The sequence below is a fragment of the Aotus nancymaae genome, unplaced genomic scaffold (genome assembly GCF_030222135.1).
Source record: "Aotus nancymaae isolate 86718 unplaced genomic scaffold, 86718_ANA_hifiasm-v0.15.2.pri h1tg000007l, whole genome shotgun sequence".
NCBI lineage: Eukaryota > Metazoa > Chordata > Mammalia > Primates > Aotidae > Aotus > Aotus nancymaae.
In genome coordinates, this window is record NW_026988418.1 from 55,393,953 (window position 1) to 55,410,888 (window position 16,936).

Here is a 16,936-nt window from a genome sequence, read left to right on the forward strand (position 1 = left end):
TTAGCCAAAAATTTGACAAAATTAAGCATTCACTGGGAGCTTAGGGAACCAATTATTTTAGTGTTCTATTAATTAAAATGTGCATGTTGTGTGATGCCACGACCCTGTATATGAGAATTTACACAAGAGAAAAATAAAAAATGCATTGAAGTTATGTGAGTGCAAGAAAATATATTACAATCTGTTTCTGAGAAACGAAACCAGGTTATAGGACTATATGATCTTATTTGTATAAAATTGTACACAAAAAGAGGTGCATAGAAGGAAGTCTGTAGGCTACTCACCAAATTATCTATGTCCTGGAGACGCAATTTACTATTTATTTTCTAGTTTTGCATTGATTTGCTAATAGCTCGTGTGTTGTTTGCTAATGGGGAAAAAATAAAGACATTTATTTTAAAAAAATGATGTCAACTAAGTGTAAAGGAAAGAGTGCTGATGGAGTCAGATCTGCTTGAGGCTGGGGTCCATGAACAAATGACTTCATACTTGCTGACCTTCGGTTTTCTCATCTGTAAAATGTGGGTATTCAACACTGTGCTCACGTTTACTTCGAACATTTAAAAATTCAGTGTCAAAACCACTCTATTGGATTTTCTTTCTTTTTTTTTAATTTTACTTTAGGTGTATACTGTATCCAGCATTTCTCCCCATGTTATCTCTCCCCACCCCCGGCTGTCTCTCCCCTAACCCCCCAACTGCCCCCAATGTGTGTTGCTCAACATCCACCTATGAGTGAGAACATGTGGTGTTTGGTTTTCTGTTCTTGTGTCAGTTTGCTGAGAATGATGGCTTCCAGATTCACCCAAGTCCCTACAAAGGACACAAACTCATCGTTTTTAATGGCTGCACAGTATTCCATGGTGTGTATGTACCACATTTTCTTTGTCCATTCTATCACTGATGGGCATTTGGGTTGGTTCCAGGTCTTTGCTATTGTACATAGGACTGCAATGAGCATACTTGTGCGTGTGTCTTTATAGTAGAATGATTTATAGTTCTTTGGGGATATACCCAGTAATGGGATTGCTGGGTCAAATGGAATTTCTATTTCTAGATCCTTGAGAAATCACCATACTGTCTTCCACAATGGTTGAACTAATTTACACTCCCACCAACAGTGTAAAAGTGTTCCTATTTCTCCACATCCTCTCCAGCATCTGTTGTCTCCAGATTTTTTTAATGATCACCATTCTAACTGGCGTGAGGTGGTATCTCAATGTAGTTTTGATTTGCATTTCTCTAATGACCAGTGATGATGAGCATTTTTTCATATGTTTATTGGCCTCATGTATGTCTTCTTTTGTAAAGCATCTGTTCATATCCTTCGCCCACTTTTGAATGGGGTTGTTTGTTTTTTCTTGTAAATCTGTTTTAGTTCTTTGTAGATTCTGGATATTAGCCCTTTGTCAGATGGGTAGATTGCAAAAATTTTTTCCCATTCTGTTAATTGCTGGTTCGCTTTTATGACTGTTTCTTTTGCTGTACAGAAGCTCTGGAGTTTAATGAGGTCCCATTTGTCTATCTTGACTTTTGTTGCCATTGCTTTTGGTGTTTTAGTCATGAAGTCCTTGCCTATGCCTATGTCCTGGATGGTTTTGCCTATGTTTTCTTCAAGTGTTTTTATGGTGTTAGGTTTTATGTTTAAATCTTTAATCCATCTGGAGTTAATTTTAGTGTAAGGTGACAGGAAGGGGCCCAGTTTCTGCTTTCTGCACATTGTTAGCCAGTGTTCCCAACACCATTTATTGGATTTTCTTGACGACAGAAAGCCCATCACTGCCTTAGCCATGAGGAAACTTGCCTTGGGCGCCCTCTGCTGGCTCTCCTGAAGCTAACTGGGGCTAGTGCTCAGTGGTTTACAAATTGCTTCCATTCAGACTATGAAACCGTTCAGCCTGCTATAGTTAGATCTCTGGCACTGGCCCAGGAGATCTTAAAGGTGAGAACAAAATCTCTTAAAATTTTCCGGCCTGTACATCTAACTTGAGATTCCTTTAAAGTCTGGATTTCGTCAGGAAAATACTGTATTCTTTTCCTCCCTATGTGAGTTAGCATCTAGATTCCTGGGTCCCTCTCACCTATGCAAATGTGTTCAGATTGGCAGATCAAGGAAAACCCAGGAGTTTCAAAGACGTGCCAGTAAGAACTCTGAGATCCTTGCAGTAGCCACATCCTTAGGGAAAGAAGAAGATGACTTCCAGAAGCATGCGACTGCTCCTGCTACTGAGCTGCCTGCCCAACGCGGGAGTCCTGAGTGGTGAGTACCCATCACTTAGCTGGAACTGAGCCACGGCCGGTGTTCACGCAGCCCACGTGGGACAGCCATCCATTCGCCCACAAAAACATCAAGGCCCTGTGGGAAAAAGATTTTTAAACATAGAGATGAAAAACGAAGACAGGTACTAAAAAATTCAAGGACTGGAGAATCCAACAAAACCCAATTCTCTATGCTTGTAAACCATACTTAAATCATCGGTTAAGTGTAAGTTATAATATTAATTTTGCAAGTTTATTGTGAAGGACGGAGATAATGTGTTTAAAACCCCTGATGCTTAGTAGACTGTCAATAAGTCATAGCCATAATTAGAATTCCCCAGGGTTATCATGAAGGGTATTATGACAGGGTTATTATGAAGAAGATTAGAATTCCCCAATGCTTATGCACTGGTTTATCATTTGAGCATTATTAGGGATTCCAGTTTGCAGGGGACCTGCAATCTAGTTGGAAAGATGGCTCTTACACACTTACAGACCACACATCAAGTGCAGAGTAACATGGTAACAAAGTGGGTAGTAATACTGTGGAATCCACCAGTAGAGAAAGCAGGGGAGGAACACTGAGTGAGTGATATAAGAAGCAATTTCTACAAGGAAAATGAAGTCCAGAGAAAGGTAGAGATTTGCCCAACGTCACACAGTAAGACTAACTGATGCTTGGACTTTTAGTGCTTTCCACGGTCCCGTGTGGCCTTGCTGGGCATTGGACATGTAAGAGTGAGGGAAGAATCCCTGCTTGAGTGTCTCCTCTGTTGAGAAGAGGGCTTCCAGAGGGGTCCGGTGCTGTCTGTAACTTAGCACTGCTCCTCCTGGGGAATGTCCTCTGCCAAGGGTAGGATGATTTAGAAGGACATATGAAGAAAAGCAAGGTCCTTTGGGCATTGTGTTGGCCCCTATGGCTGAAGTCTGTGGTCCTGGTCATTGCTTATCCTTAATATGTCCTCCATGGCTCTTTGCCTTCAACCGTACACCAGTTCACTCAACTATCTCAGGCGGCTCAGGACCTGTGGAACTTAGCCATGCAAGAAAGTGCAAGTCTCTGGGGGGCCACTCTTGAGCCCCTCCTGCAGACCTGCCTTATGTGGCCATTTCTAAGTGGCCAGGTGGTTCCCTGCAACCTCAGGCTTCCTTAATGAAACTTGAAATCTGCCCAAGCTATATCCTGGGGAATACGATACAACCCTCTTCCCATCCCTGGGATCTCACTAACCTTTCCGGCTTCTCTCTGGAGGAGAAGATACAGACACAATATTCACCACAGGTCCTTCAATTTCTCTTTTCCAGGTAGATCTTTCTTCCAGCCGTATAAGGACTTTCTACTTATTCTTAATATATTGGGGGAGCCTCCCTTATGATATATCCTAAATGTTTTTTGCACTGCGGTACTTAAGAGAAATAGAGGGGATTTAGAAATTAATTTTCTCTCTCAACAAAACCTTGTGGCGAACATTAAACTCTGATTGCTTCCACAGTGATTTCTTTGTCCTGATAGCTGCCCTTCCCCTGAAGCAATCCATGCCATTGATTCAGCGAGGGGAGACATAGAGCTACATCATTTATGGGCAGTAAAAAACTTCATCTGGCTTGTATTTTCAAAAATATTACATAATAATGATGATGGGTTTAATAGCTTCAAGTTTTAACTAGCTAGTGTTTATTGAACAACTCCTATACACTAGGCTCTGTGCTGATCACTGTACATGAATTATCTTAATTAATCCTCCCAACAACTGTGTGAAGAAGGCATAATTGTTGATCCCACTGTACAGTCAAGAAAAGTAAAGCTAAAAGAGACTTAATCACATTCCTAAGGTCACAGATGCAATAAGTGATGGAGTAGAAAGAGGGTTAGAGTGGTCCAGGCAAGACGCTAGAAGCTGAAACCTCGTGACGCTGCATGTGCAGAGAGGAGGGGATGGAGCACCATGTGAGGTGGGGTCAGGGTTCTAAGACCACCATGGAAACACTGGCCTCTCTCCCAGTTTCCACCGCACCCCGCATCTGGGTAACCTCAGCAGGTTACTCACTCCTCTGAGGCATTTCCCTTCTCTGTACAACGGAGATGTTCATCCACACAGGATCTCTCAGGGAGGCTCTGGTAATTAAACAAAATAATCTCAACGAATGTGCTTGACCCATACAGGATTTAAAGCAATGACGTGAGCACCGTTACTAAGATGACTAAGACTTCGAGTCAGACTGTCCATCTCGGATCAAATCTTGCCTTTATCATTTATTTTCTGTGGGATCCTGGGACATGATACTTTCTTTCTGCCTTTGTTTCTTCATCTGGAACACAGGAATAATGACAGTGTTATTATGAAGATGATTAGAATATGTGTAAATGGCCTGGTCCTGGACCGGGTACATAGTAAATGCTCAATAAATGTGTGGTGTAAGGCCAGGTGTGGTGGCTCATGCCTGTAATCCCAGAACTTTGGGAGGCTGAGGCAGGCGGTTCACTTGAGCCTAGAAGTTCAAGACCAGCCTGGGCAATGTGGCCAAACTCCTGTCTTTACCCCCAAAAAAAAAAAGTACAAAAAACTATCTGGGCATAGTGGTGCTCACCTGTAGTCCCAGCTACTCCTGAGGCTGAGGTGGGAGGATCACCTGAGTCCGGGAAGTCGAGGCTGCAGTGAGCCGAGATGGTGCCGTTGCCCTCCATCCTGGGCGCTGGGAGTGGAGCAGCAGAAGGCAGAGCCACAGCGCAGCAGAGTGCCGGTTAGTGGCAGATCGAGGCGCTGAAATGTCTCCACCAGGGGGATCACGGCCATAGCAGCAGCATTGCAGGGTGCGGGGCAGAAGGGGAGGGGAGAGAGATGAAGTGAGGAGGGAGGAGGGGAAGGAAAAGAATGAGAGGCAGAGAACAGAGGGTCATAGGCAAGGAGGGACACGCACAGGCACAGAGGCACAGAGACAAAAGAGACAGAGACGGAGACAGAGTACAAGGATGGGGAGAGAACTGAGAGATTCACAGAAAGTGAGAGATGGAGATGCACAAACAGAGACAACTGAACACAGAGACGCTCAGAGACAGACACTCAGAGAAACACAAAGAGAGACAGTGAAAGGAGAGAGACAGAAGAGAGAGAGCTTGGTTGTCTGGGCTTGTGTATGGCTGAGTCTCTTTCACGCTGACCCTCCAAGGCCTCTGTGTGTGACCCTTCTAGGCCCTCTGCTTTCATGGCTTGGATCCAGGGGAAACAAAAACCATGGTGGTGGAGGTTCTGTCTGTGCTAACATGTTTGCCCACAGACTGCCAGGGGAGTTGCTTCAGAGTGCATGAGACCAAAGCAAAATAACAGGGTGTGATGCCACGGGTCTTTGGCCTCAGGCCTAAGGTCAGAGATTTGGGTTCCTCTTTGTCACTGCTTTCAGAACAGTGTCACCAGTATTAAGTTGGAAGGCATATTTTCCAGCTGCCCCTTTCTGAAATTCAAGCCCGTGCCATTTTCTGCCCTCTGCTAATCAATGGCCAGCCTTCTCTTAAGAAGATCCATTTTTACTTGAAGTGCAAAAATTTCTTTTCCTCCTGACAAAATAATCAAGGCAGTCCAGTTAATTATTTCTGTTGCTAAGTTTCTAATTTTTCATTCTTTCATATTTATAAAGGTTGGGAGGGTTGACGGCAGTAACATAGATTTTTAAGTCGTAGAGAGCTGGGTCTGCAAAGCAGCTTTTCCATCTTACTGTGTGACCTTGGGCAGATGACCACCCTGAACCCGTTTCCTTACCTCCTCAAGCAATTAGGATAAAAATACAATATGGGTAAAACACTTAACACCGTGCCTGGCACCAAGAAAGCATCTTGCAGGGTGAAGGGCCGAAGCGGGAGGGGAGAGAGAGAGAAAAGTGAGGAAGGAGGAGGGGGAGGAAAAAATGAGAGTAGCAAACAGACAGAGTCATAGACAAGGAAGGACACACAGAGACACAGAGACAAAGAGACAGAGATGGAGACAGAGAGCACAAAGACAGAACGAACCGAGAGACGATGGAAAGTCAGCACCTTATCTACAGAAACTGCTCGTAGTCATACTAGTAGTAACAGCAATGGCATAAAGCCTGCTTTTTATTTATCATAAAATTATGTTCATATTTCTGAATGTAGTAGAAGACAAAGCATTTAAATACATGAATACATAGTATATTTGACCTATGCGTTGAAACCTTTCCTGCCTTGCCTTAGCTGGGTTAGTCATTATCCATTATGCATAGGTACCAGGAATGGCACGTGCAAGGGGTCTAAGGCTACACTGAGTGTCGTGTTCCAAGATGGAGCTGGGACTATGGCATGGAAGGATGTGTCTGGACAGAGGCATACAACTGGGTCATAAAATCTCTCACATGCTAGACCAGCAGAGAGCTCATCTGACAGCAATGGGGAGCCCTGGGAGATTGATAGGCAGGGGCTGAAATAAAACAGAAGAGTGGGGCAAACACGTGACAGTAGTATCATTTGAATGAGGAGAGAGAAAATGCGGTCATGACAGCTGCGGTCTATGGACGTCTCTTAGGGAAGGAAACACTTTTGCAGCCATCATGGTGTCCCAGGGTAGCCACGTGGTCACAAAGTCTACACTTGCTAGCTTGACATCCCCTGGATCACCTGGTGCCTCTGTACATCCAGCCATCTCCCCCTCTTTATAAACCTTCAGATTCAGTGACATGGCCCATTCACCAGTTGACTAGCAGGAAAAGCATGTGCCTCCCTGAATCATGGCTTCCTTTGCCTGTAGGCTCTGGCTCTTTGCTATTTCTGCAGCAGTTGCCTGACAGACGCCCTGTACTTAAGTGTGTGTGTTTCTATGCATGCACTCACATTCCTGCCTCCTTTCCTAAAATGTTCCCTTCCCCAGTACTGACACATGGCCCACCTACACTCAAGTTCCAGTAAAGTTGCCACGTAACCGGTCCCTTGTCTCCCAGGCCAAAATGACTTCTCCCTCCTTGTAACACCCCAAACTGCCAATTTATGTCCCTCATCCACTCTTGTGATGGTTTAAATTATAGTTGTTTGACCCTCACTACTAACACAAGATTCTGCCAGTTGCTGAGAATCTATTCCAATTATGTGTGTCTATCTTTTCCATTATGTATGTATGTCTATTCCAATGATGCATTCCAGAGCTGGGGAAATAACCACAGCATGGGTTCGGGGGACCCCCTGGGCTTACTGGACCCACTGTGAGGCAGATCAAGCTAAAACTTCATTGATCACGTGACTTCCATGATTCCTGCTCTGACTGGAGGACCACAGTGACATTTTCTTGGAATTAGTGTCAGTTCAGAGGCACCATCCAGTAATCGCAGAAACACAGTCACACTGGTAAACGGCCACAGGTCCCAGGTCCCTTTGGAAAAAGCCAGAAGAAGGGTAAACTGTACACATTTTTGGCAGTGTAGCAGTGATCTTCGTGAGGTGGCTCTCTTCATTCAAGGGGTTCCTGATTGCAGGCTGTATCAAGTCTGGGAATTGATTGTTTTTGTGATCATAATGTGAAATTGCTCTTTGTTTATGTGCAGATATCATCATGAGGCCCAGCTGTGTTGCTGGATGGTTTTACCACAGGGCCAATTGCTATGGTTACTTCCGGAAGCTGAGGAGCTGGTCTGACGCCGAGGTAAGAAATCTGCCACCTGCTTGGCCTGGCCCTTCTAGAGCAAGGGACCAGCCGGAGCCCCAAATCTCATTTGATTCAGGATCCAGGGTTCTTCCTGGGCACTCTGAAGAGAAGACCGTTGGGTGATGAAATGGAGAGAAGAGGGTTGTGTGTTCAACTCATTCAGTTCTGTAAGCATTGCTGAAGCAGGCGCTATATGCCAGACTCTAGATGGGCTACAAGCATATATGGATGCATAGGAAACAGCCCCTACCCTCAGCAAGCTCACTGTCAGTAAAGGAGACAGAAGTACCCCAATCAAAGGAGGAATTCACTGAAAGGATAACTGAGCTCCTGTTCCTGCGTTCTGACATTTACCAGAAAGAGAACGGTGTGTACACACAAGTGGAGCAGACACCTGGGAGCCACTGACAGAAGGCGAAACAGTCCAAGCAAATGTGGAAACTTTTCCACTGCTCCACACGGTCCACAGACATGTCTGTTTTATTTCACTGAAGCTTTTAGGGATAATCAAATAGGCAATCAAAGTGAGTTATCTCAGCCACGTGTAGGAGTCGGTGCTGCTATCTCTGTGAATTGCTATTAATTGGGGGAGCCGTGTGGGTACATTTGGCGTGATCTGGGCCCATGTGTCTTAGAATCCCTGTATATAACTTGACAATGAAATACAGAAAACAAAAGAATGAAGCACCGACCAGATGCCAGCTACTGAAATGCAGCGTGAGTATAAATGACTTTCCAAGTTTACGCTGAGGGTAACTGACACAGCAACCCCAGCAGAGTCTGAGCTGAGTCCTGAATAATTGTATAAAAAGGAGAGTGAAACATCAAAGAAAGGGTTTCCCAGACTCCGTCCCTGGAAAGAAAATGAGCTCGTGGAGAGGAATAAACTTTCTCTGTAAAAGCAAAGAGAAGAAAAAGGAAGATGTCTGGGAACCATGGGGTAATAGAGACCTGAGTTTAAATCAAACTGCCTCTCTTTAGGTACCTCCGTTTACCTGTTTCCCTACTGGAAAGTGGGATAATACTTTTTACCTCATGGACTTGTCAGGAGGATTCATTAAAACAGCTTGCATAAAGCACATGGTAGATGCTAATTTAGGGTCTCAAGAAAGAACAGCACCCAGGATTGACACTGAACCTTAACAGATTTAACAGGACCAGAATGCAGAGAGGGTGCTGGGATGGTGAGCCCAAAGGGGACCCCTCCCACCCAACGTGGGCTGTGCGGCTCCCTGATTCCTCACCAGTGTTGCTGCTGTTCTTGGCTCTTGAGATGCCTGGAAGCTGATGGACGCAACGTGAGAAGCACGTGGACATCTGACCTTGAGCTTGAGAGGCAGAGGCCTGAGTTCTAGTTGCAGCTCCAGAACTACCAATGTGTGGACTGGGAGGGAGGCTATCACATGCATATTCCAAGCCTGTTTCCCCTTCTGACACAAGGATCTTTTGTGGCTGGCACTCAGTAGGCACTCAATAAATGCTGTCTGGTCATCTGGCTGGCATGCCTCACAGACCTGAGAATTAAATAGAATTACAGCGATAGAAGCTTGCTGGTATTGTAAGCGGTTTGCAAGTGTGAGGACTAAATTATTATTAAATGGTAATCACATCTAATCTTGGGTAAATTAGTAAAAGCAAGAATGGGAGCAGTGAGAACTCAAGCAACTCAAACTATAATTTTATTGAATTAATTCAGTTTCTTGTCAAGTGACACAACCCCAGAAGAGAATATAATAACGTTGAGAATCACACACTCATATATGTAAACATTTGCCTTCTTTAATTGAATAATAGGTTTCTGGTTACAGAACAAGAATTTATCATGTCATGTGTTCCATGCAATCCTTAAAACAGTGAGTGATTCCCATTTATTCACTCACAAGAAAAATTCAGGTTGCATGCCCTCAGATATGGAAGAAGGTAGCACTTTTGCAAAGGAAGAAGGAAGAATTTGGAATCGATATGCTGACATACAGGAGTAAAACAGACTGGGAATTAGAGCTGAAAGTTTTATAAGTTGCAACAGAGCAGATAGTTACATATCTGCCTCTAGTGCAGAAGAACCCCCCAAATGCAGCCGGATTTGGTGGCATGGCTACTGTTGAGGAAAGGCAAAGGGGTGGGCACATTCATCTTCAGTCAGCAGGAATTCTACACCAGTGCAGGGAGCAGTCTCCACTCCTCTGGAGGACCGCCTCACGTTTAGGCAATTGATCCATACTTATTCAGTAGCAAGTCAAAATAAGTTACAAACCTCTGTTTACAATTTACAATGTGTTATTCTTATGTAACATAGGGTAGTAGTAATGTAACATAGACAGAATCTAGGAATTAGGCAGAGCTGGGCTCTCTTCCTGTGTCCAGTTGCCCTTTCCTGATCCTCCGTCTCTGCAGCCGTAAACAAAAGGTGGGCGCCACCTCCTTAGGCTGTGGTTAGGACTGAATGGGATAGTGCCCATGAGGTGCCCAGTGTATGGGAGGTGCCCAGTGTATGGGAGGTGCCCCGCAAAGAGCGTTGCCATATCGTCTGTTCTTGATGCACACTGTGTTCACATTCTGACGCCTCTGAAATCAGGTGTGTGCTACAAACAGTGTCAACAGTGTATCCTAGATTCACTACAGTGATTTTGTTTTCTTTCTTCATGGGACATAAAATAATGGCACACTGGGCCGGGCGCGGTGGCTCACGCCTGCAATCCCAGCACTTTGGGAGGCCGAGGCAGGTGGATCACGAGGTCAACAGATCAGATCGAGACCATCCTGGTCAACATGGTGAAACCCCGTCTCTACTAAAAATACAAAAAATTAGCTGGGCATGGTGGCGCATGCCTGTAATTCCAGCTACTCAGGAGGCTGAGGCAGGAGAATTGCCTGAACCCAGGAGGCGGAGGTTGCGGTGAGCCGAGATCGCGCCATTGCACTCCAGCCTGGGTAACAAGAGTGAAACTCCGTCTCAAAAATAATAGTAATAATAATGGCACACTGTTCAATCAGCAGTTTCTTAGATTTGTTGAAATGCAGTATTATAATACATTTAGTCCTCATGACAGGTCCTAGGTAGCAGTAATTATTTTCCAGATGAAGAAACTGAGCCTCAGAGAGGTGAAGTGACTTGTCAAGGTCACATACACCACTGAGAGGCAAGACCGGGGCCCCAGGCATGTCCTTGGACCGTAAATCTCCCACCTTGGCCCTATACCGCCTCTTCCTCTGAGACCGAACGCTGCGGCAGGGCAGTAGTGTTTTCTCCCAGGGTGGCAGGAAGTCTTTTGTGGGGTTTAGAGCATGATGTGTGGAGGAAGTGGGGGCTGTGTGAGTCCCTCCTGCTTGGCACACTAGTGTTCTGAGAGGGCTGTGCTTTAAACCTCCAGGCATCATTAACAGGACCTCTCCTTGCACGTAGCTCGAGTGTCAGTTTTACGGAAACGGAGCCCACCTGGCATCTATCCTGAATTTAAAGGAAGCCAGCACCATAGCAGAGTACATAAGTGGCTATCAGAGAAGCCAGCCCGTATGGATTGGCCTGCATGACCCACAGAAGGTAACCCTCAGACTTGGCCACAAAGGCCCTCTTGGGAAAGCCCGGCTGGCATCTTCTTTTTGGGGAATGGCCTCCCGTCTATAACAAGGACACAGCAGTGGATCTTCTCCAGATATGCCTCCAACTGACAAAGACCAAGGCCTCAAGGTCAGAGGCCCGGTTCTGACCCTGAGTCAAGGATGTGATCTAAATGACTCCATTGTATAGACCTTTGTCTAATTAAGGTCCTCCTGAATCATAGAACACAAAATTACCAGCTTTCCAGACCTAAAAAGTGTGTGTGTGTGTGTGTGTGTGTACACAGACCTGTTACAAGACAGATTAATCAAATCTCCATTGGATCTTGAGTTAAAGTTGAAAGCTTTCAGCTAATCTTCCTTTTAGATGCCGTAACGTTTTTTATGTTATCCTTGATGTTTTTCACTGTAACTCTGTTCTTTTCATCAATGTCTTATTGTAAGAAATGGCATGAGAGCTCTTTGTAAGGAACAGCTGGTTGGTGAGAACTAGATATGGGGTCTTCAGTTCACAGATTCTTGTTGGGGCTTCTGTAATTGACTCAAACAAACATAGGGAACATAAAGTGGGGACCCCCACAATTCCTGCTTAACAAACCTGCTGAAGATACGACACATTCATTCACACTCTTTCATGAATATGTGTTTACCTTTTAGTATTGGTCTACAAATTTGGCTCTTTCTCTTTTTGAACTTTATATTACAGCAAAACTAATAATCCTCTGCCATAGTTGCTACAAGTATTTTATACAGTTATTTCATTTTTAGTGTCATTTATTTGACGATCAGAAATTTTACCTTTTTACGTATTCACATTGCTTTCAATCAGGACCCTGTCATTCAGACAGAATAAGAACTTACATCTATTTCTATTTTTTGCAATAATATTGGTAATGTTTTTCTATTAGTGGTTGAGTGGAATGACTTTCTATTTTTCCTTCTTTAAACATTTCTGTACTTTCCCAATGTTTGCAATGAAAACCATGTTTTAAAGGGGCTTCAGGGGCCTTCCTTGGCTGTGAGCGGTGGGTTCTGAGCTGTGCACTTCTCCACCTCCTGTTGTTTCAGAGGCAGCGGTGGCAGTGGATTGACGGGGCCACGTATCTGTACAGATCCTGGTCTGGCAAGTCCATGGGTGAGAACCAGCACTGTGCTGAGATGGGCTCCAGTAACAGTAAGTTCTAATGCACCACCCTTCACCACTTCCCAACACACAGCTTCTTCCCTTTACCTAGTAAGAGTGAAAATGGACGCGGGGGACCCCTACCGTCCCCATTCCACACCAGCAACTCTTCTCCAGCAGGGCAGTGGCCTTGCCACAGACACTGGTCACCAACCTTCAGTCCTTTGTGACCACTTTACAGTCTTTGCCGTATCACCGTACCAGCTGTTCTGTTATTTACTCAGTATTTTCTTTAAATCCACTCACTTTTTTTTCTGAAATACACTTATTTTAAAATCATATTCTATACCATGAGGGGAGATATATGTCTCATTTTGGGAAACCCAGACCACAGGGAGTAAACAAATGTGGTGGAAACAGATAAATCTCTTCTGACTTCTTTCAAATGAGAGTTCTCCATGAGCCCTGGAAAGCCGGTCTTTGCCTGAGTTCTTCCCTCCTGTCTGTTTTTCCTGAATCCTGTCCCCTGAATCAAGCTCGGTGCAGCTGCACACACTCACGGGAGCCTCCTGCTTTCCCCGGCCTGCTTTCATTCTTTGCCTTTATGCTTGTGAGTTTGGCTGTTCAGCCTTCGTACTGGTGACGTCTTGGGCTGGACACTCCTTGGTTGTGGACTGTCCTGTACACTGCAGAAGATTGAGCAGCATCCCTGGTCTCTACTCAGTAGGTGCAGGAGCGCTCCTCCTCCCAGGTTTTGACAACCAAAACTTGCAGTGTCTCCTGTAGGGGGCAGATTCACCCCCTGATGAGAACCATGATTAGTTAGTGATGTGGAAAACTTCAGCTGTTCAAGAGCACAGAATATTAAAGAATACTCAATGCCGAAGGTCATGTACTTGAGAATATTCCAGTGGGTCTACTAGGCCATCATAGGGACACCAGGACCCCCTGCCAGCCAAGAAGTTGGCTTGGGATAGGCCTGGGCTGAGGTCTCAGCTATTGGGCTGGGGTAGGCAGGGACTTGGTCATCCCTAGCAGGACATGGGGGCAGTTTACTGTTGTCTGAGGAATAAACATATAAGAAGGAAAAAGAGAGTGAGAAAAGTTTCTAACAGCACGGGGCGAAGGGCAGACATGAGGATACACACTCTGAGGAAAACCCTCAGAGATAAACAGCCCAAGAGGGGATTTTCACAGACCAGGGAGAGCACAGCTGCTGCTGTTCGAGGCAGAAGTCGGCTCAGCTGGAAAGCACACAACCCAAACCAGTATGTAGAGGCTACCGACAACTGGATGTTTACTCAGATCAAGGAAAACATTTGAACTGTTACACTGTTCAGACACATAATGAGCTACCCCAGGAAGAGTGAGAAACCTGTCACTAAAGTTAGCCAAGCAAAAGGTGGACATGGTCGTTTTTATTGCAGTTGACACATTGAAAGTGTTAGAAGAGAGCCTCCATGTCACAAAAGAATCAAATGAGGAACATTGTAAAAATACCAATATCAGGGATTTGCTTTTCAGACCTACAGTATCGGAATCTCTGGGGCAGGTGGCTGGACCTGCTTCTGGGAGCAGTAGACCAGATGCCTCCGGAAATCCCTCTCATGCCCCGGATTCTGACATTCCCACTGGACAAAGTTCCCAAACAAAAGTCCTTTCCTTGTGAGTCAGCGATCACATCAGCAAGGTTCAGGAGCGAAGCTGCCTGTGTTACATGGATGGGAACCAGAAGCCTGAAGCTCTCTGAGAACAGCATATCTTTGGGTTCCTTCCTCTCCCATGGTTACTCACCCAGCTCGTGGCTCTCAGAACACAGGCTCTCAAGGCAGAAAAGCACAAGGAATGAAGCAAGGATTTGAGAAGAACTGGTTGAAGGTAGAATTTAAAAGCACATACCCCTTAGCCACATCAATGCAATGGATTTTGCCCTCCACTCAGCTTCTAATTTTTTTAATTCAAAATGTAGAATATTAATGCCTCAATACATAGCCATGCACACATTCCTGTTCTCTCTCTGTGACAGGGCTTGTTCCTTTTTTATATCTCTTTAGAAAGAACTCCAGAGCATTGTACTGTGTGTGTCCCTCTCTCACCCTTTCTGACTCTCCCCTTGATGTGAAAATGTGTTCTGTGACTCTGGAAAATTGCAGCTTGCACTGTTTCCTGACTTTTTGCTGGTCCACTTTGAGACGTTTAATCATGATAACTGGGGTTTTGCAATTTGAAAAGAAATTTTATATTCAGTATCCATTGTGGTCAAGAGCGTGGGTTCTGCATTCTGATTGCCCAGGGTAGAATCCCAGCTCCCCCTAACCGAGCTGTGTGACCCTGTGCACATCTCTTACTTCTTTGTGCCTCAAATGCCTCCTTATGAAAAGGAGAACATAATCGCCCTAATCATCTGAATACATGTAGCATGCTTATCACGTGCAAGCTAGGCTCACGGCTCCTGTGGCCTGGAGGAGAGGGAATGTAGTACAGTCTCTCACTCACCCTTCCCTGCAGCCCCCCTCTGGTGAGGAGGGAGGAGCAGAGTGAAACAGTAACCTCTCTTGCTTAGTGACTGTGGTGAGCTGTGTTGTGCTTGATTGTCTGAAGCTGCTGTTCTAGCTTATCCACAGGCTCATTGGGCGGCAACGTCAGAAACACACACTTATGAGATAGTCAGTCTCTATGCAGGCAGATTCCCCAACCTGGCTCCTGGCCCATGGCCTTGTGTTGTATTCATTTTACCCCATACTGTGAAAGTACTCACAAGCTTGCAGGCCCCGTTTCATTTACACTCTGTAGTCCCTGTGACGAGCCCTATGAGGCAGGCATGAGCAGGCCCCATTCTCTGTGCCTCCCAAGAACAAGGAGTTGGAGGGGCACACCTCACCCCCTCTCCCCAGGGCTCTCACCCATCCAACACACACTGTGAACAGGGTCAGATCTGCAGGTCAGGGCCCAAGCAGACACCCAACCAGGAAACAACTCTTCACTCTGCTGCAGACACCCGAGGATGACAAGTGATGCTGTGGAGCTTGGCTACTGGGAGGGAAATAGTTGGATCTTGCCTCAAAAATACTTCAGTCCTTCGAAAGGCCACCTCCACCTTGCACTCAGCCTTTTTTCATAAGCAGATGGCCTGTTGGGATGTGACTGGCTTTAGAAGCTTTCAGTTCTTTGAACATGGAACAGGAGCCTCTTAGAGCCTCAGCTGTGGACTTGAGGAAAGGCTACCCTCAGATCCTCACTGCATCCTGCTTCAACACAAGAACCCCTCATTCTCATTTGATTCATGTCAACCCCTGCCTTCCCTCAAAAGCAGTGCTGGAGTGGAGATTTTGCCATGGTGTGTGACATTTAAAGTGTTTTTCTCTCGCTGGCAAAGTTAGTATCTGTATTAAGTTTCTCCAGGGAAACAGAAGTAATTGGATGTATATATAGAGAGATGAGATTTACTTTGAGGAATTGGCTCATGCAATTGTGGGGGCTGTCAAGTCTGAAATCCACAGGGCAGACCAGCAACCTGGAAATTCTTGCAGGAGTTAATGTGTGGTCTTGAGTCCAAGGATGGTCTGGAGGCAGAATTTCTTCCTCTTTGGGTGACTGGTCTTTTCTGTTAAGGCCTTAGGTTGATCAGAGGAGGCCCACCCACATGATGAAGCGTCATCTGCTTTACTTAAAGTCTACTGATTTTTAAATGTTAATCACATCTAAAAAACACCTTCACAGCAATCAAACAACTATACACCATAGTCTAGTCAAGTTGACATGTTAAGTCAACTGTCATATTGCCTTATCTGTGACTCCAAGAAAAACGTCCAGATAACTCTGGCAAGCTCAGCACAGAATGAAATGGATTTAAATGTCTGTTTATTTTCTTACAGACTTTTTAACTTGGAACAGCAACGAATGCAACAAGCTCCAACACTTCCTGTGCAAATACCAACCATAGAGCAAGAATCAAGATTCTGCTACCTACCGCACAGCCCCGTCCTCTTTCTTTCTGCTAGCCGGGCTAAATATGCTCATTATCTCAGAGAGGAAACCTAGCAAAATAAGAGCATTAAGGCCCCTATTGCGCTGGCTTTTTTAGGCTTAGAGACAGAAACTTTAGCATTGGTACAGTAGTGACTTCTAGCTCTAAATGTTCACCCTGCCATCCCTTTCCACAGTACCCTTCTTTGTGGGAGTTGAGTCAGGGTGGTGGGAAAAATTTTAGAGGAAACATTATAAAGGTAGTTATAGGAAATAGTCACAAACCTTCTTGGAAGGCCAGTGGGGCGGGGTTGCATAGCTTCAACAAAAGGTTTGGCCAAAGGCAGCTGAATTCTTTAAAAGCTTAGGGTGTTAATACATAGGA

At 45.2% G+C, this 16,936-nt stretch overlaps 1 protein-coding gene across 1 annotated transcript; it reads left to right on the top strand.

The window, feature by feature from the left end:
* The first annotated feature begins 2,132 nt into the window (after positions 1–2,132).
* On the top strand, positions 2,133–16,561 carry REG4 (regenerating family member 4). Its single transcript, XM_021674135.2, has 5 exons — positions 2,133–2,260; positions 7,804–7,901; positions 11,308–11,445; positions 12,531–12,636; positions 16,461–16,561. Exons 1-5 carry the CDS (start codon positions 2,194–2,196, stop codon positions 16,526–16,528), a joined length of 477 nt encoding a protein of 158 aa, XP_021529810.1. The 5' UTR covers positions 2,133–2,193; the 3' UTR covers positions 16,529–16,561.
* The last annotated feature ends 375 nt before the right edge of the window (positions 16,562–16,936 follow it).

Coding starts and splice junctions, on each gene's coding strand:
- REG4 (XM_021674135.2), top strand. CDS start 2,194: ATGACTTCCAGAAGCATGCGACTGCTCCTGCTACTGAGCTGCCTGCCC. Junction 2,261..7,803: donor CAACGCGGGAGTCCTGAGTG/GTGAGTACCCAT, acceptor GTTTATGTGCAG/ATATCATCATGAGGCCCAGC. Junction 11,446..12,530: donor GCCTGCATGACCCACAGAAG/GTAACCCTCAGA, acceptor CTGTTGTTTCAG/AGGCAGCGGTGGCAGTGGAT.